The sequence below is a fragment of the Glycine soja genome, chromosome 18, assembly GCF_004193775.1.
Source record: "Glycine soja cultivar W05 chromosome 18, ASM419377v2, whole genome shotgun sequence".
Lineage (NCBI taxonomy): Eukaryota > Viridiplantae > Streptophyta > Magnoliopsida > Fabales > Fabaceae > Glycine > Glycine soja.
The window spans coordinates 47,545,043-47,564,027 of record NC_041019.1 but is presented as its reverse complement, the minus strand read 5'-3'; the positions used below and the strand labels follow the sequence as shown (position 1 = coordinate 47,564,027).

The window sequence follows — 18,985 nt, the reverse complement described above, 5'->3', positions numbered from 1 at the left end:
AACAAACTGCTGTCACTTGTGTCAAATGTGTTTGTATACTAAAAGGTTATAATAAAATAATAATTGTTGAATAAATGGTGAAAAAGTGCTCACTAAGTAGTTGTATAAATATAGATAGACATGATATACGATATCATGTGATATTATAATAATTCAAATTTTTACAGCAATTTTAACTATTATGAAAATATAACAATTTTAGATATTTAAGATATTGAAAAAATAACATACCTCATGCTACAAGGCTCCTTACTAAGGTACGAAAGATTATCATTGTATGCAGCTTACCCTTGCATATACAACTTAAATATATTCATTTTTATTTAAAATAATTTTATAAAATTTTAAGAGAAATGTGAAGATGGTATTGAAATTTTTTAGTATCATCGATATTATTGTCTTAGTAGTTATAATCTTTTGAATTTTTGTGTTTGGTACTGTTTTATGAATTACTTGAGTTTAATAAAATATTTCATTATTTTTTTAATGTAAAAATTAATGAAATCTTTCAACTAATCAAAGATTTCATGAAAGTCAAATATTAGTAAAGCACCATTTAATGGATTTATTATTGGGCAAAACTTATATAACCCAATTGTGTCATGGATTAAGTACAAAGTTTACAACTCATTTTTAAAATAGGGCACATTTAACTCAGTTAGGACAAGTCAAGTTGATCTAGAGAACATGAGTTAGAGACTTTGGAATATATACATACCATTACCAAGTTGAAATTAATATATACATCAGTAATTATACAAGGCAATAAAATGATACTATCATATTATGAAAACAAGACAATTTTGCTTTTGTAGAAAATACAAAACCCTTAAATATTTCAAAAACACAGGAGAATCACGAGGAAACAAATGTTGTTTCTGCTACTTGACTTAATTTGGACGATGATAGTTGAGGACTACATAAAAAGTCTGGATAACAGTAAGAAGAGTTATCAACACTGCAACAAAACCCATTTGCTTCTCTTCTTCTCCACGCTTACGAAGCTCAAATCCATTTTCTTTTCTTCTCCACACTACGTGACAACTGAAAACAAAGCTGCAAAGTGATTCTCTTCCGCGTTGACGTGGTTCTTCCTCCTCGTTGATGGTTTTACAAGCCATCTTCAACGGCGCCTTCTTCTCGACAACGGGTTCTTCTTCAACAACTTTCTTCATTGGCAGTTCTGCAAGCACTCTTGTTGCCTTCGATTCTCGTCATCATTGGTTCCCATCAATGTTGTTTCTTGTTTGTGGGTGTGTTTGTTGTGTTGTGAAAGATTTCTCGTATCAGAAATGTTTGCATCTTCGGAATATCAAGATGATCATGCTCCACTGTGGTCATTTGTTACAATAAAGGAAAAGATAGGAGATGGGGGTGGTAATAGGCTGTGGAGTTGTAATTTTTGTGAAAAAGTTGTCAAAAGTTCATACTCTAGGGTTAAAACACATTTGCTCAGAATTTGTGGTAGTGGAATTGCTACTTGTCCGAAAGTTACTAATGCATATTTGGTTGATTTGAGGAGGGTTTGTGAAGAGACTGAAAACAGATTAAAGTCTAAGAATTTTCCTTTACCTACTAACAAAAGGACTCCGACACCACCAACATTACCACCAAAAAGAAGAAAATCAAGCAGTATAGAGAGTGCATTTAATATTGAGGATAGGAATCATCTTAGAGCAGAGATAGCAAGGATGTTTTATTCTGCCGGCTTGTCATTCCATCTTGCTAGAAATCCACATTTTGTTAGTTCTTGTTCATTTGCTACTAACTGTAATCTAAGTGGGTTTCTTCCTCCTAGTTATAACGCATTGAGAACTAGTCTTTTACAGCAAGAGAGGTCTCATATTGAAAGGTTGCTTCAACCTATCAAATCTATGTGGAGTTTAAAAGGAGTTACATTGGTTGCAGATGGTTGGACAGATGCTCAAAGAAGACCTTTGATAAACTTCATGGCTATATCTGAAGAAGGACCTATGTTTTTAAAGGCCATTGATAGGTCCAAGGAGTACAAGGACAAACATTACATGTTTGACTTATTAAAGGATGTAATCAAGGAGGTAGGGCTACAAAATGTAGTCCAAGTCATAACTGATAATGATCATGTTTGTAAGGCAGCTGGGTTATTGATAGAAGCTGAATTTCTTCATATTTTTTGGACCCCTTGTGTGGTTCATACTTTGAATCTTGGAGTGAAAAACGTTTGTGCTGCAAAGAATGTTGATGGTGATGAAAATGTCTTCAATGAATGTGGGTGGATTGCTGAAGTAATTGGCGATGCTTCTTTTATCAAGGTTTTCATCATGACTCATTCAATGAGATTAGCAATTTTTAATGAGTTTTCTTCTCTTAAATTGCTTTCAATTGCTGAAACTCGTTTTGCCTCTATGATAGTCATGTTAAAAAGATTAAAATTTTTGAAACGTTGTTTGCAAAATATGGTCATTAGTGATCAATGGAATAGTTATAGAGAAGATGATGTCAGAAAAGTTGCACATGTAAAAGAGTTGATTTTGAATGATATATGGTGGGATAAAGTTGATTACATCCTTTCTTTCATGGATCCTATATATAGCATGATTAGAATATGTGACACCGATGCTTCTAATCTTCACTTAGTGTATGAAATGTGGGATTCTATGATAGAAAAGGTGAAGACAACCATCTATAGGCATGATGAAGTGCTAGAAAATGAAGTTTCTAGTTTCTTTGAAGTTATTCATGAAATACTTAATTCTAGGTGGAGTAAGAGTTGTAATCCACTTCATTGCTTAGCTCATTCTCTAAATCCAAGGTAATATTTTTATATCAATTTTTCAATAATGTGTATGGCTTTGCTTAGCTCTTTCTCAACCATAGTATGACTAAAATGTATACATATTTTTTTATAGGTACTATAGTGATAATTGGCTTAATGAGGTTCCAAATAGGGTTCCTTCTCATAGAGATGATGAACTTTCTAGCCAAAGGAATAAATGTCTTAAGAAATATTTTCCACATGTTAATGTTAGGACAAAAGTTTATGAAGAATTCTCTAAATTCTCATCTTGTGCGGGTGACTTTGGTTCATTTGATTCAATTGAGGATAGATGGGCATTAGATCCAAAAACTTGGTGGGTGATGCATGGATCCTCTACAGCTATACTCCAAAAGCTTGCTTTAAAGCTTCTAGTGCAGCCATGTTCTTCCTCATGCTGTGAGAGAAATTGGAGTACATACTCCTTTATTCATTCTTTGAAGAGAAACAAAATGGATCCAAAGAGGGCTGAAGATTTGGTTTTTGTGCACTCTAATCTTAGGCTTTTGTCTAGAAAAGAGGAAGGGTATAAAAAAGGAGAGACAAGATTGTGGGACATTAATGGAGATGTACATGATCCACTTGATGATAGTGCTGGAGTTCTTGAAATGGCAGATTTTTCTCTTGATGAGCCAGATTTAGAAGCTATGCTTTTCTTAGATGATGGCAATGGAGGAGAAGAAAATGAAACAATTAGAGTTTGACAATAATTTAGTAATTTCTAACTAGTAATGATACTTTGATATAGGCTATTGTATAAAGCCAATACTTATATGAAAGCTGTATTTTTTGCTTATGATCACAAGTATGTCTTTTTGTAAATTGTGATCATTATATGAAAGCTATAAATTAATGACAAATGAATGAATGATCAAAGTATTATAGGCGTTTGATGTGATTCAGTCTCACAATTTGTTTGTTTTTGTTGACTAATTGATATGGTATTATAGTCTCACAATTTGTCAGTGTCACAATCTCTTTTGTGGCTGAGGAAGACGCCCTTAATGGAGCCTATCCTACAGAAGAGAAGAGTGATTGCTTGGAAGCAGGTCCAACTATGAATTCTAAATTAAAAGAATTAATACCACATGAAGGTATCATTTTCTGGTCAGACATAGGTGAAAATGTTCTGTCAAAAATCAGATTTAGTTGGTACTCATTGAGTCTGCAATATCCTGTCATTTTATGATTCTAATGATTCTTTCTCTGGTTTTGTCTAGTGACAGGAGATGTAACCAACATAGCATTGGATCCTTTATTCATGTTTGTTTTCCATTTGGGTGTTAATGGTGCAGCTATTGCTCATGTTATAAACCTTAGGTTTTCTTGATTTGATGATGATTTATGTTATTTGTTGTTTTACCAAGCTGAATAGGGATTTTTGTTATTTTGGATTTATCTAATTGGATAATCTGTGCCTGCCATTGTCACTCTATGACAGCTAACTTTGTTGAATTTACACTAATTTATCTTAATGGACGGATAAACTTGTTCTGATTTCATTTAGTGGACAGATAAACTCATATCTAGGCTTCCTGATTCAAGTGGAGTTGGAATACGCAATGAAACTGGCTCGCATATGGTAAGAATCAAAGAGCCTAGTTCTGTCTTGTTTTTCTTGATCTTCAATTGGTTTATGGTAGATGGTTAGAGGGTGTCTTTGTTACAGTTCTTATAGATGCAACTAAATTAACACCAGAGTTTAAAATTTGGGTCGCAGTGGCAATTTCATTGCTATCATATGGGGCTAAATTAATTGTGAATTGAATATGTATCAAGTAATGACTTGCTGCTGAATTGAGCTACAAGGTGGAATGAATCAAGTGGGTAAATTGGCTATCCTGCCATGAATTTGGCAAATTTTTATTAGATTACTTGATTAACTATATATTATGTATACTACTATGTTGTAATGGAATGGAGGCACAATTGTTGTTATCAGTGTTATGAAATGCAATTCAAAATCATGACATGATAATGATTTGGTTTCTAAATTCTATCTCTGAAATAAGTTTTTTTGTTGTGTATCCTCTGTTTTGTTTTACTTTGTTCTTGCTGTTTTTTCCATGAATTGTTTCCTTTTGTGTTCACATTTTTCATATTTTTACTTCTGTTTTGAACATGCAGCTTCATATCAGAATTCTAAATCTCAAGGCTCACAGAACGAGAATGATCCAAATAATACAACTGTGTGTATTTCTTTGCAATATAGAAATGCTTGCTTTCCAACTTGTTTGTGACATGAATCTTAATTGCAGATTTTTGTTGGCAATTTGGACCCTAATGTCACTGATGATCATCTGAGGCAAGTTTTCAGCCAGTATGGTGAATTAGTTCATGTGAAGATTCCAGCTGGCAAGCGATGTGGATTTGTCCAATTTGCAGAAAGGTAATAAAACCTCTCCTATATCAAACATACTCCATGTGTGATAGCATTTTCTAGTCTAGACAACATTAATATTATGTCCTGATTTTTCATGTTTTATTTTTTAATATGAATTTGAAGCTATTCCAATGAAAAATCTAACTGTTCAAGAAAAAAAAAATCTGAAACTATATATAACTTTTTATATATTTTATTAACGTATCCAAGACGTATCGTATTTTTAATTTTAAAAATTTGTCGTATCTCCGTATCTGTGTCGTATCCGTATTGTATCTCGTATCTAGGCTTCATAGCTAGTAATAGATGGAGAATCATGAGGTAATTAACAAATGTTGTTATACTTCTACATGACTCAATTATTTGGACGATGATAGCCGAAGACTGCATAAAAGGTCTGAATAAAACCGAGAACAGCTGTGTTAGGTCCTCAAGCAAAGTATCCTAGAATTGGAGGACTAGGAACCTCCGAGAGAATGCAGGAAAGAAAGGATTATATTATTTTTCTACTGCCTTTAATGCATAGCTAGTATCTATATATAAGCACCATACAAGGATGCTGCAAAATTGAAAATGACAATAACAGAAATAGCTAACAAACAGACAAGCAGCACAAAGCATATTCTATCCTAGCTAGTAATATCTCACCAACTCAGCATCTTTCTAACAGAATTGCTTAGACAAAATCTTTTAGGTGCTTGGGTGGATTGATCCTTCGTTTGGGCCTCTGGTTCACGCTTGTGCCTGCAGTGCCTTATTGCTGTATTATTCCTTTCTTAACAAGCTGCCACCGATATAGCAAAGTTGTAATCGCGCCCAAAAAACTTGGGAATGGGGAAAAGCCGTGATGAAGTTTGGCTCAAATAATGCCACACAATCATGAAGAATCGTATGACACGATTTGTTGCCGATAAATGATCGAGTAAACAAGATCAAGAAAGTGAGCGCCTTTAATGGGGTTCAGTTGGAACCCGGAATGCGGTAAAGGAAATACCTGGCTAGACACTCAATGATACTAGTATAAGTATCAATCCAAGATTTATTAGTTTCGAGTTGGGGAAAAAGTAATTTAAACAACTTATAGATATTAGAATGTGAACTTAAATTTAACTTAACAGTTAATTTATGGGATAAAAATTATCCAAATTTATATATTTTATTTTAATTTTATTTATAATCAATATTGTGAAACTTGATTTTTTTTAATAGTTTTTCTCATGTCCAATACTTTTAAATTTGGTGCGTGATAACATGATAAATGATCTTTTAAATGAATCAAAAATACAAGTTTTAGAATGTAGGTTTAGATTTAACTCAACAAGTAATTCATGAAAAAAGAGATGTCTCTTAAATTTTTTCAAAATTAACGTGAGATTTAAATTTTTTTTCAAATATAGACAACGACAAGGGATATATAATTTTCTATACCTGTAAATTAAAGATCACATACAACCACATCTAAACTCCTCATTCTGATGGAAAGCTTGGAAGATGGTTGTCATACTGAATTCCATTCATGCGATTCACATATGAGAACTTTTAAGAGAAAACAACCTCGTACAGCATAGTTGTGGCTAGATCGTAGCTATACAGTTTGATTTCTTCCTCGTAGCTTGCACGAACTGCTGCTTCTTGTTTCAGCATTAACTGGATAGATTTCCCTAGAATTTATTTTGCTTCTCCGTTTGTTCGACTAAGAAGGTGAATCGTGTAACGCCACTTGATCTCTTTCATTTCTTGTTAATTACTCACTTCTTCCCTTGAATCGTGGCTCATACACGTGCTCCTTCAATTTTCGTATTTTCTCCGGCCGGAACAACACGGATTTTGAACGGTTGGATATCATTTTCGTTTACAGAATCAAACAATTATGCCGTTGTGTCCACCCATTTTTTCAACTTGGCGTCTTCATCAATGGCCTGCAATTAAGAGAAACAAATAAACAAGGAATGAATGACCGGTTTAGGGGATTAATGATTGCTAAAGCTGAAAGGGGAAAGAAACAACGAAGAAATTAATAAACAGGGACACACAGTGGCAGAAAGAAAGAATCGTTGTGTCTTGTTAAAACGATAAGGCCAGTTTATTACACATTGTAGTAAAGACCCAAGTCAATATTTAGTACAATATGCTCTTCATCACTGGATGAGTCAGATATAATTCTATTTTGCGAATAGCTGACCCAGTTTCTGTTAGGCTTCAAGTTTTTTTTGCATGAATAACGAGATTGAAATTATAAAATTAAAAAATCATGATGAAATTTGTGTGAAAAATAAATCTTATAAACAATTAAAAAAATTTGTAAATATAATATCTTATATTCTTTTTTTATTGCTTGAGAGATTCAGTTTTTACATCATTTTCAACATGCTTATTGTATTTTGGTTTCAACATTAATTTTCAGCATCCATAATTTTCTTACAGTGAATTAATGAAACAAATTTAAATCAATTAAAAAAGGATTTAAAATTATATTCCAAAATAAAAAAACAGTCACTATCTTGAAAAGACAACATAAACTAAATTTGATATGTTAATTATCAAAATAAATATTTTTAAAAATAAAAAGGATTTTAATAAAAATAAATAAATACTAAAAATATATTTTAGTCTAATTTTATTTTATATATTAAAAGTAAACTTAAATGTGTTACATAAAAAAAATTCAAATGTTACATAGAAATTGATTATAACGGTAAATAAATAATAATAATTTTCAATTACCTAATAATTAGCGCCCAAATATAGCAAAACGAAACTCACGTGGCCTGAGCTACAATTGGAAAACAACAAAAGAATCCCCTAATTGGACTATTTTTAATAAAAATAATGACTACCTTTGATGATAGTTTTTTTTTTACGACAAAAGAATCCCCTAATTGGACTATTTTTAATAAAAATAATGACTACCTTTGATGATAGTTTTTTTTTTTTTTTACAGCAGCTTTGATCATAGTTAATTATAATAATGCCAATGTGAATGGTGTTTTATTTAGGATAAAATATAAAAATGGTCATTTAACTTATTTTCAGTCTAAATTGGCTCCCTAATTTTTAAAAGTTTTAAAATAACTTCCTTATTTATTTAATTCATGACAAGTTAGTCATTTTGAAAAATTAATTATTTTCGATTTTTTAACACCATTTTGAACATTTTTTTTATTATATTGATTTAAGATATAAAATTTGTCTCATTAGATTCATCTAAATAAAAACTATAAAAATCAATTAATGTTCGCACCAAAACGAGACATAAAAAAAGATGAAAAGAATACATGAAAAGTGAAACTCGTGATCAACTGAAAACCTAAAAATTTAATGTCACATTTTTTCTTATTATTCATGAGACTCATTTTCACATGATTTTCACTATATTTATGGGCTTTTCTATTTCAAATGTTAGTTAGTTCATGTAATTTTCATATAGATGAATCTAATGAAACAAATTTCATATTTTGAAATGACTAACTTGTCGTGAATTAAATAAGTAAGGATGTCATTTTAGAACTTTTAAAAGTTAGGTTACCAATTAAAAAAAAAAAGATAAGTAACTATTCTTATATTTTAGTCTTTTATTTAATCTGGATTTAATATTTAAAGAATCTTGGATGTAGTCAAGGTTTTGTATATACTATTTATAATGATATAAAAAGCTTGAACCAATACTTTAGACTTTCAGGCATTATGTGGGTTGCCAGTTGCCACCCATAATCTTTAAAAGAAAAAATGGAGAGAAAATTTATCAAACTATTTTATGTACAGGCTATAGTTTGCAATAATGTACCTTTGCATGAAATAATGCTAATGTGAATGAATTTCATATAATTTGGATTTAATTTTTAATTTTGGATTTACTCGAGAAGAATGATTTTTAACCAAAACTTTAGACTTTTGTGCATCAGTGGGTTGTGTCATCACTAATAATAGTAATGGCATATACACCTAGCTAATTGGTTAAATAAAAATAAAGTACCAAACCTTGTAGGGATTTGGGTTTGATCTTTGCAGAATACATTCTTGGGGAGGGGCGAAGAACTTTAAGTGTGACTAAGCTTGAACCGAAGATTAATCTCATAGTCAATCCAAATGATCAAAACTTGTAGGAATACCTTAAGATCTCATTGAAGGGCCAAAAGCCCTAATTATGATGATTTAACCAGAAAAAACTAATTTGTTTACTTTAGAAAGGTAATTTATATTTATAATTAATTATATTTTTTTCATAAAATAACACAATGTAAACTCATTTTCATAGAGCAAAATACACAAAAAAAAATTGTGTTTTCATTTTGTAATTGTTTAACCCATAGGATTGACATAGTGGTGTAAGGTTCCGCTACATTCACAACATATGGGGAGTGATTTTTTTAGAAGAAAAATTTGTGTTCAATTTTCTCTGTATGTGAATTTTTTAGTCTCTGACCCAGTGGGAAAAAAATGAAAATATGTTTCCATTGTATAAGGAGTGAAAAAAAAATAAACAACAAAAACACGTTTATGTTGACAAAATGCATAATGAAATTATGTTTTTGTTGTTTTTTTTTTTTTTTTTGCACACCCTCTTACACAACAGAAACTAAATTATGTTGTATATTTTCTCAATGGAATCACATTTATGCAAAAAAGGTATTTTGGAATAAGAAAAATGCTATAAACTAGGAGGTGGAAATAGCATAAACAAAGGTGAAAATAGAAACTCCCATGGAGATAAAAAAAAAAACACCAAATTGGAGTGGGTTCCTGATTTGTGAGTCAGTATCTTTAATGGGAGAAGTTATTGAGTGATCTAGACCATGGTCCTAATTAAACTTCATATGATACATAATCAAGTATTAATAATTTTTGTCGTAAAATGAAATTTTTAAATACATGTTACAATAGATTAATTGAGACTATGGACACTTGGTGATCTAGGGCTACCTAATAATTTTTCATTTATTTGTGATGGGGAATATTATTAATTCATTGGATCACACTGGTGGAAGCTCAAGTGCTTGACTAAGTCATAGTTCCAAAACCCATCTTGATGAGTAAATTGATAAACTTTCTTGCACAAATCCTCATCATTAATGGATGAAAAAGCACATGAAGTATACAAGAGGACCTATATCAGCACACCAATCATTTGTCCAAAAATTATATTATGATCATCCTCGATGGTGGATGGTGGTTTTGGTGCCTTAATGAAGTTAATTTGAAAAAAAAAAAAATAGGGTTCAAGAACACAGGTAAGAGTTTGTGCTACAGTGTGTGAAGAAGTAGTGGGATAAGTTGTCATTGTTGGACTAAAAACAAGTTGGGTGAGTGAGGGTGATGTCATAAATAGGCCCAATTATTTTTCAAGCCAACTTTTTCTAGCCCTAATCGGGTCAAATTTAGGTCAATCCTTTTTGGGGGATTTTCTTCCTACACCATACATATTTCTTTTACACCAACAATTTTTTGAAAATTCCAAATTTACCCTTGTTAACTTCTTCTTCTACGTTTGTTGGTTTTTTTTTCTTCATGCGCCATTTTCTTATCCTTTCAGCAAAGCTCCTCATTCCATCTTGTGGCTGGTTTGGTCGAGGTGAACTATCGCAGTGGTGGTTCGCAGTACATGGTTGTCGTCGTTGTGGGTATTGCGGTGCAATGGCGGAGGAGGTAAGTTTTTTTTGTCTACAAGTTGGACCTGTGATGTAATAAACATACGGATTGGCAATCCGTACGAAACTTATGTATTGGCAATCTGTAAGTTTCATACGGATTAGCAATTTGTATTATTCATATGGATTAGCAATCCGTATAAGTTATCCGTATAACAAATATTTTTAAAAAAAAATTATGTTTAATGTTTTTTTTATAAATTTAGTTATACTTTTTATAATATTAGTGTAAATATTATTACATTAATTAGTTTATGCAAGTGTATAAAATGTGAAAATGTAGATATAAATTTTTGTACATATGCTTATCAATTTCAATGTAATATATTAGTATATGGAGTAAAAAATAATAAAATTGTGTGATAGTATATGTTAAAAAACATATTCATTGATATATCGATATACTTATCTAGTGTAGAATATTTTAAAATGAATTTTAACATGGAAGTTTTTTAACATGGAAGTTTGTCATTATTTTTTTATGTTTTGTTAAGATGGATAAAAATCGGTAAATATATGACAACATAATGTCTGAAGACAATGGAGAGGAATCTAATGTCTTTGAAAATATTGATTGTTATTATGCCTTCAATACTTCTTTGGTACTAATATGATTTTATATTTTTTTAAGTAAGTAAATGAATGTCTCTTGAAGACTAAACATGTATTATCCCTTTTGTAGGTGTTTGCTACTCGTGATGACGTTTTGCATTGGGCTGACTCTGTTGCGTATGATATTGGTTTTATGACGGTGATAATGAGGTCAAACACAGATACTGGAAAGAGAGGAAGAACCTCATGTTTTAATTGGTTGTGAGAGAAGTGGAAAATATAAGGCACAATAAATATTTAATACGAATAGTGACTCATAATAGGAAATGTAAGTATTCCTTTAAGTTGTGAGCGAAACTAGTGTTAAGAGGTGAAGGGTGGTTGGTGAAGTTAATATGTGAGATTCGTAATCATGCATTGGCTAAGTTATTCGTTGGACATCCATATGTTGGTCGACTGAATGAGGATGAGAAGATTAGAAGATTATTATTGTTGATATGACAAAGTCAATGGTGAAACCAAAGAATATTCTTCTCACTTTGAAGGTGCACAATGCCAACAATTATACAACAATGAAGCAAGTATACAATGCAAGATATGTATATCGTTCTTCTATAAGAGGCAGTGATAGTGAAATGCAACAACTAATGAAGCTTCTTGAACATGATCAGTATATTCATTGACATAGACTAAAGGATGAAGACGTTGTACGTGATATATTTTGGAGTTATCCTCATGTAGTGAAATTAACCAATGCCTGCAATTTGGTATTTTTGGGTTTATGGATTAGGTTTTAGGATTAATATATTTTAGTGTTTAGGGTTTAGAGTTGATATATTAAGGGTTTATGATTTAGGGTTTTTAATGTTTAGGGTTTAGTTTTGTTAGTTTTTAGGGTTTAGGCATTTTAGGTTTTATGGTATAGGGTTTAGGTTTAGGGTTGACTTATGTAGGGTTTAGGGTTTAACATAATCTATTTAGCAGAAGAACATAATAGTGAAATACTACATAAACGCAAATTAAAGCCATAGTGATAATATACATAGTTAGTCAAATAATAAAAATTTAGACATTGTTGAGTCATATTGCATACAAATATCCTATAGTTAGCCAACTATCTTCATTTGTCCTGTGTATCCCTCCTTCGTCTAGACTGCACATAAACATTTCATTGTTCAGTGACACCTCTGGCTAATCTTAGATAGTGCTCAGCCAGAGTGTATGCTTCAATTCCAGTTGCGACCATCCTTCTGTTAACAAGCGTTGTATGACATTAACTAATAGTGAATTGAAAATATATTATACCACTACATGTGAAGGCATGTCTACATCAGTAGTTGTAGGTGCAAGTGGTTGTGGCATAGTTGCTGCGTGGACGGACAACACAGGTGGATCTGATACAATAAAGGCATCATCATGCACCACGGGTAGATGTCTAAGAAGCTCCCCAAACTGTGTCGGACTCATGAAGAGGTGAGATATCCTATAGAACCACTACATGTAGTTTGTTGCACATTGACATAAGTACTACAAATCTTTCCAACCAATGCAAGGTATTATGAAAATTAAAGCCATCCATCGTCAATCTCCTCTATGGATAAGGATTGAGCAGCATGGAATGGAGGAATGGTCTTAACATAACCAAGCTGTCACATTACCCTCTCTGGTTGGTGTTTGAAAATAGATGAACCACATTTGATATGTCCAGAAAATAATGAAATAAGCTCAAATTCTCTTAATGCATGATGGTCACCATAAGGTATCCAGCACATAGCATCTGACATCAATCTATCCAAGCACTTACGATACATCGTCACTGATAATGCCTTTCCAGACTTCCAACGACAAGCATGTGGTTTCCTCTCATGGTAATCATCATCAGAAATAATGGACGCAATTGCAGGGAAATGCTTGTAGATCCAAGACTGTACATATTAAAAAAATACAAATAAAAATTCTAATCAGTAGTACATATAAAGTTCAAAACATATACCTGGAGGTAAAAATAATTGTAACTACCTATAGCAAAGTGATATATCCTGCAAGATGTTTTGTCGTATGCTTGGATGCAACATTCAGATTGTCATACATATGGACCAGTGCAATCACTCCCCGTGAATAGCCTCCAGATTGGTTGAGGTCACGAAATGCTTCGAGGAATACCACACTGATGTGTGTAGTACTCTTGTTAGCAAAGATTGTGCAACCTACTAGATGCAATAAATATGCTCGAGTTGCTAGGGTCCATTTTCATGCATCACATTTGCTATGATAAATGTCTTGCAGCCAGGTTAGGCGAACATGTGCCCATCTGCATTGCTTAGTCTCATATTTTTCTTCTTGTGTCCTAACTTCAAGAAACTCAACTAACAAGTCCACGGCTTCGTCTACATCAATAGAAACGAAGGTATGAAAGATACCTGTAATGGGAAAATGTAATAAGGATGCCACATCATCGAAGGTTACAGTCAGTTCTCCTATCAGTAGATGGAAACTACTAGTTTCCTTGTGCCACCTCTCCGCAAAAGCAAATAAAATTCCCTTGTCACCTGTCTCCAATGAATATGTAATCAAAGGACTTAATATTGTAGCAGCCATTGTGTCTTCAATCTCAAGTGCATGCCTTCCAAATTTTTCTACCTTTCTCCCATGAGAGGCCAACTTCAACTCAGTACGTTCCTACAAATAATTAAAATTAATTAGTTTAAATAAAATGATAAATAGTTATTCGAATATGATATAATTAAACAAATAACTACCTCTCCTGCCCAAACTATGGCTGTCACATGATCAACATATGACATCAACACTTATGTATCATAGGGCCCTCCTGGGAAACCCTTTGTCTCTATATCAACACCTACATGATATGTAACTGGCTCCTGAGGCTGCTCATGAGCCTCGTCAGCAACATGATCCACATGGTCAATATCCTCAGCAATAGCTACAACTATTTGTTGTCTACATGCAGATGTTGTTGTCCTTCAACGCTAAGGGGTTTCTTCCTCATCACCAGCAACCTGTCTACCTAAAGATCTTCCTAAAACTCTACCTAAAGTCCGACGCAATCCTCTGGTCCTAACCAAAATCTACAAATTTGTACATTAATATCAAGTAATGTCATCGTTCACATAATACTTGACATTCATATTTCAAAACAACAAAATTTTTATTCTATTACTCAAAAACTAACTAACAACTTAACTAAAAAATCTTCTAAAATCATAATCTATTATTAAATGTAGTATATTTTAACAAATGTAATAAAAAATTTAAATTAACATTAAATTATTAATCTAGCAAACTAAAATACATCATCAAAATCAAAGTACAATTTTATTTTAAATATTTTATAAATTAAAATTTAATTATTCATAAATAAATATTTAATTAAAATAAAATTTTCTAGTTGAAATCACTAATTCTAGCAAATTAAAATATATGATCAAAATAAAACTACAATTTTTTTATTGCTGATAAATGACTACTTTATTATTTTATAAATAAATATTTTAATACTTTTAAGTATTTATAAATGAATGAAGATATTATTTTTTTATACTTTTTAACTTCAAAACAATAATTATATAAATATTTAATATTTATACATTGTAGAAGCAAATATGATATGAAGTTTTATGAAGTTTTGATGATGCCAAAGATAAACGCTTCTCTCGTTTGATCCAAGTCAATAATCCAGAAATTCAAGATAATTGATGAACTTAGTTCCTAGAATCTAAGAAAGAGTTTCTTAATTGATGATGTACAGGTTTGGCCAAAGGATATTTTTCAAAAGTTTTTGAGATTTCATAAATATGATATTTACTCTCTGTTAATCGATTACCAGAGGTTATAATCAATTACCAGTGGCCAGATTCATTTCTGAAACAAATTTGCAAATTTTGAATTTAAAATTTAAAGCCTATAATCGATTACACAAGGCTTGTAATCGATTACCAGAAGTTTTAAACATTTTATAATAGCCTTTAGAAATTTGAATTTAAATTTTAAAGCCTGTAATCGATTACAACTTGTGTGTAATCGATTACCAGACATGAAAATTCAAATTTCAAATCTGAAGAGTCACAACTCTTCAGAATCTGTGTAATCGATTACAACAGTTATATAATCGATTACCAATAAGGAATTTTCGAAAATAACTCCCAAGAGTCACAACTGTTCAAAAAGTTTTTGAATGGTCATCAAAGGCCTATAAATAGGTGACTTAGGACACAAAATTTCTTAAAGTTTTTTTGAACAAATTGTCTTATCCTCTCAGTACCAAATTGTCTTATAACTCTCAAAATATTCCTTGGTCAAAACACTTGCAAATTCAATAAGGAATCTTGAGTGATCTTTCATTGTAACATCCTTCTCTTAAAGAGAGAAAATGCTTCTTCTTATTATTCAAAGAAATCTGATTAAGAGACCGAGGGTCTCTTAAGTTGTAAGGTTATCTGAACACAAGGGAATGGTTGTCCCTGTGTGGTTCAGAATTTTGTAAAAGGATTTTACAAGATAGTGGAAATCTCAAGCAGGTTTCTTGGGGACTGGACGAAGGCACGGGACATGGTCGAACAAGTATAAAAACTGAGTTTGCATTCTCTCTTCCCTTAAACTTCTTTTATTTTATTGCAGTTTATATTTCGCTTTAAAGAAGTTTATTTTGAATTGTTCTTGAAATAATTCATAATTAGGGTTTCATTATTAATTAAAAAGAGAGTTAAATTTTAATTGGGGATAGTTTGGTATCTTAATTCAACCTCTCTTCTTAAGATACTGAGGTCACTTGTCTAACAAGTGGTATCAGAGCTTCATTCTTGTATAAAGTTTAAAAGCTTCAAGAATAATGGCCTCATCAAACTATTTATTTCCCAAAGGGAATTCTATAAATAGGCCTCCCTTTTTTAATGGTGTGGGTTACCTTTATTGGAAAACCCGCATGCAAATATTTATAGAGGCTATAGAACTGAATATCTAGGAAGCCATAGAGATTGGGCCTTACATTCCCACTAAGGTGGCAGGAAATACAACCATAGAAAAATCTAGGGAAGAATGGAGTGAGGAGGAAAAGAGATTAGTTCAATACAATTTAAAAGCCAAAAATATAATTATATCTGCTTTAGGAATGGATGAGTACTTTAGGGTATCAAATTGTAAAAGTGCAAAAGATATGTGGGATACCCTACAGGTAACACATAAAGGTACAACAGATGTAAAAAAATCTAGGATAAATACATTAACTCGTGAATATGAATTATTTAGAATAAATCCAAATGAAAGCAGACAGGACATGCAAACGAGATTCACACACATGATTAATCATCTTGCATCTTTAGGAAAAATATTTCCAAATGAAGATCTTATCAATAAAGTTTTGAGATGCTTAAGTAGGGAATGGCAACCCAAGGTAATAGCCATTACTGGATGATGAGATCTATCTAACATGTATCTTGCTACTTTATTTGGAAAGTTATAGGAACATGAAATGGAATTGATGAGATTGAATCAACATGAGGAGAATGATAAGAAAAAGAAAGGAATTGCTCTTAAAGCTTCATCATCTACTCAAGAAGGAAGTGATAAGGAGGACTCAATTGAAATAGACAAAAATGACGATCTTAGTCTATTTGTAAAAAGATTCAACAAATTCTTGAGAGTAAGAGGAAATCAAATAAGATCAAATTTTAAATCAAAGAAAAGGGCAGAAGATTCATCCTCTACTCCAAGATGTTATGAATGCAATCAACCTGGACATCTGAGGGTTGATTGGCCAATGTTCAAGAAAAGAATAGAGAAATCTGAAAAGAAAGTCTTCAATGAAAAGAAGGCTAAGAATGCCTACATTACATGGGATGACAATGATATAGACTCTTATGAGGAATCAGAGAACGAAGTTGTAAACCTGAGTCTAATGGCTAAGAACTATCAAAGTGATGAAGAGCTAACATCTTCTGATAATAACATATCCTTTTCATTTGATGAATTAGAAGATGCATTTATTGATTTACATAAAGAATCAATTAAACTTGCAAAACTGGTTTCATCTTCTAAGAAAACAATTTCAAATCTAGAAAAAGAAGTTTTAAAATTAAATAAAGAATTAGAAAATCTTAAAACTGAAGTTATAACTTTAAGATCAAATGATATAATTCATTCTTCTACTATGCATGATAATATAGAAATATCTAATTCATGTAATCATTGTAAGAAATGTTTAGAAGAAATCAAAGATTTAAAAATTTATCTTGCCAAATTTTCTATTGGCAAAAATAATCTAGATATTATATTAGGAAAGCAAAGGTGTGTCTTTGATAAAGCAGGGTTAGGATATAAACCTGATAAACAGCAAAAATTTTATGAAAATTTCTTTGCATTTACACAAAGATATACTTCTCCTTTCTTAACCTGTTTTTATTGTGGTAAGAAAGGACATGGCACATCTACATGTTATTTTAAGAAAAATAGCAATAATATTAAAATGATATGAGTCCCAAAAGGATCTTATATTAAAACTAACACCCAAGGAAATTTGGGTACCTAAGTCATAAACTTGCTCATATAGGTTTCCTTGAAGAAGAGTTGGTACATAGATAGCAGATGCTCTAAACATATGATGGGAGATGCATCAAAATTCATTCATATTTCTTCCAAGAAAAGTGGACATGTGACTTATGGCAACAACAATAAAGGTAGAATTCTTGGAGTTGGAAAAATAGGTACGAATTCATCTACCTCCATTAAAAATGTTCTACTTGTTGAAGATCTTAAGCACAGTTTGCTAAGTGTTAGTCAATTATGTGATAAAGGCTATCTAGTATCATTTGATTCTCATAAATGTGTTATTGAAAATAAGCTTGATAGGAATATAAAGCATATAGGTTATAGAACAAATAATGTTTACATGATAAATTTAAATAAAAAAACAAAACCAATATCAATGTTTTCTTAGTAAAGAGGATGATCCATGGTTATGGCATAGAAGGATTGCCCATATAAATATGGAACATTTAAATCAACTGATTTCAAAAGATTTAGCTATTGGTTTACCAAAACTGAAATTTGAAAAAGATAGATTATGTGATGCATGTCAGAAAGGAAAACATGTAAGGGTTTCTTTTAAATCTAAGAATATTGTGTCAACAACTATTACATATGGATCTTTTTGGTCCTTCTAGAACTATGAGTTTTGGAGGGAACTATTATGCTCTTGTTATTATTGATGATTACTCTAGATATACATGGACATTATTTCTTACTCATAAAAGTGATGCATTTCATGCATTCAAGAAACTTGCTAAAGTTATTCAAAATAAGAAAAATCTTAAAATTGCATCTATTAGGAGTGATCATGGAGGAGAATTTGAAAATAAAGATTTTGAATCATTTTGTGATGAACATGGCATTGAGCATAATTTTTATGCACCCAAAACTCCTCAACAAAATGGAGTTGTTGAGAGGAAAAATAGATCCTTAGAAGAAATTTCTAGAACTTTACTAAATGATACTTTTCTTCCAAAATATTTCTAGGCTGAAGATGTAAATACTGCATGTTATATCATGAATAGAGCTTTAATAAGAGCAATCTTGAAGAAGACTCCATATGAGTTA

At 31.5% G+C, this 18,985-nt stretch overlaps 2 protein-coding genes across 2 annotated transcripts; one reads left to right on the top strand and one right to left on the bottom strand.

The window, feature by feature from the left end:
- Positions 1-1,292: 1,292 nt before the first annotated feature.
- Positions 1,293-4,124, top strand: LOC114397343. Its single transcript, XM_028359407.1, has 4 exons — positions 1,293-2,791; positions 2,889-3,460; positions 3,745-3,843; positions 4,015-4,124. The coding sequence occupies exons 1-4, from the start codon at positions 1,293-1,295 to the stop codon at positions 4,122-4,124; spliced, it is 2,280 nt and encodes a 759-aa protein (XP_028215208.1).
- Positions 4,125-12,673: 8,549 nt separating this feature from the next.
- On the bottom strand, positions 12,674-13,972 carry LOC114397341. The gene is made up of 3 exons (XM_028359406.1): positions 13,676-13,972; positions 13,033-13,299; positions 12,674-12,868 (listed from the first exon to the last, which is right to left on the bottom strand). Exons 1-3 carry the CDS (start codon positions 13,970-13,972, stop codon positions 12,674-12,676), a joined length of 759 nt encoding a protein of 252 aa, XP_028215207.1.
- Positions 13,973-18,985: the final 5,013 nt, after the last annotated feature.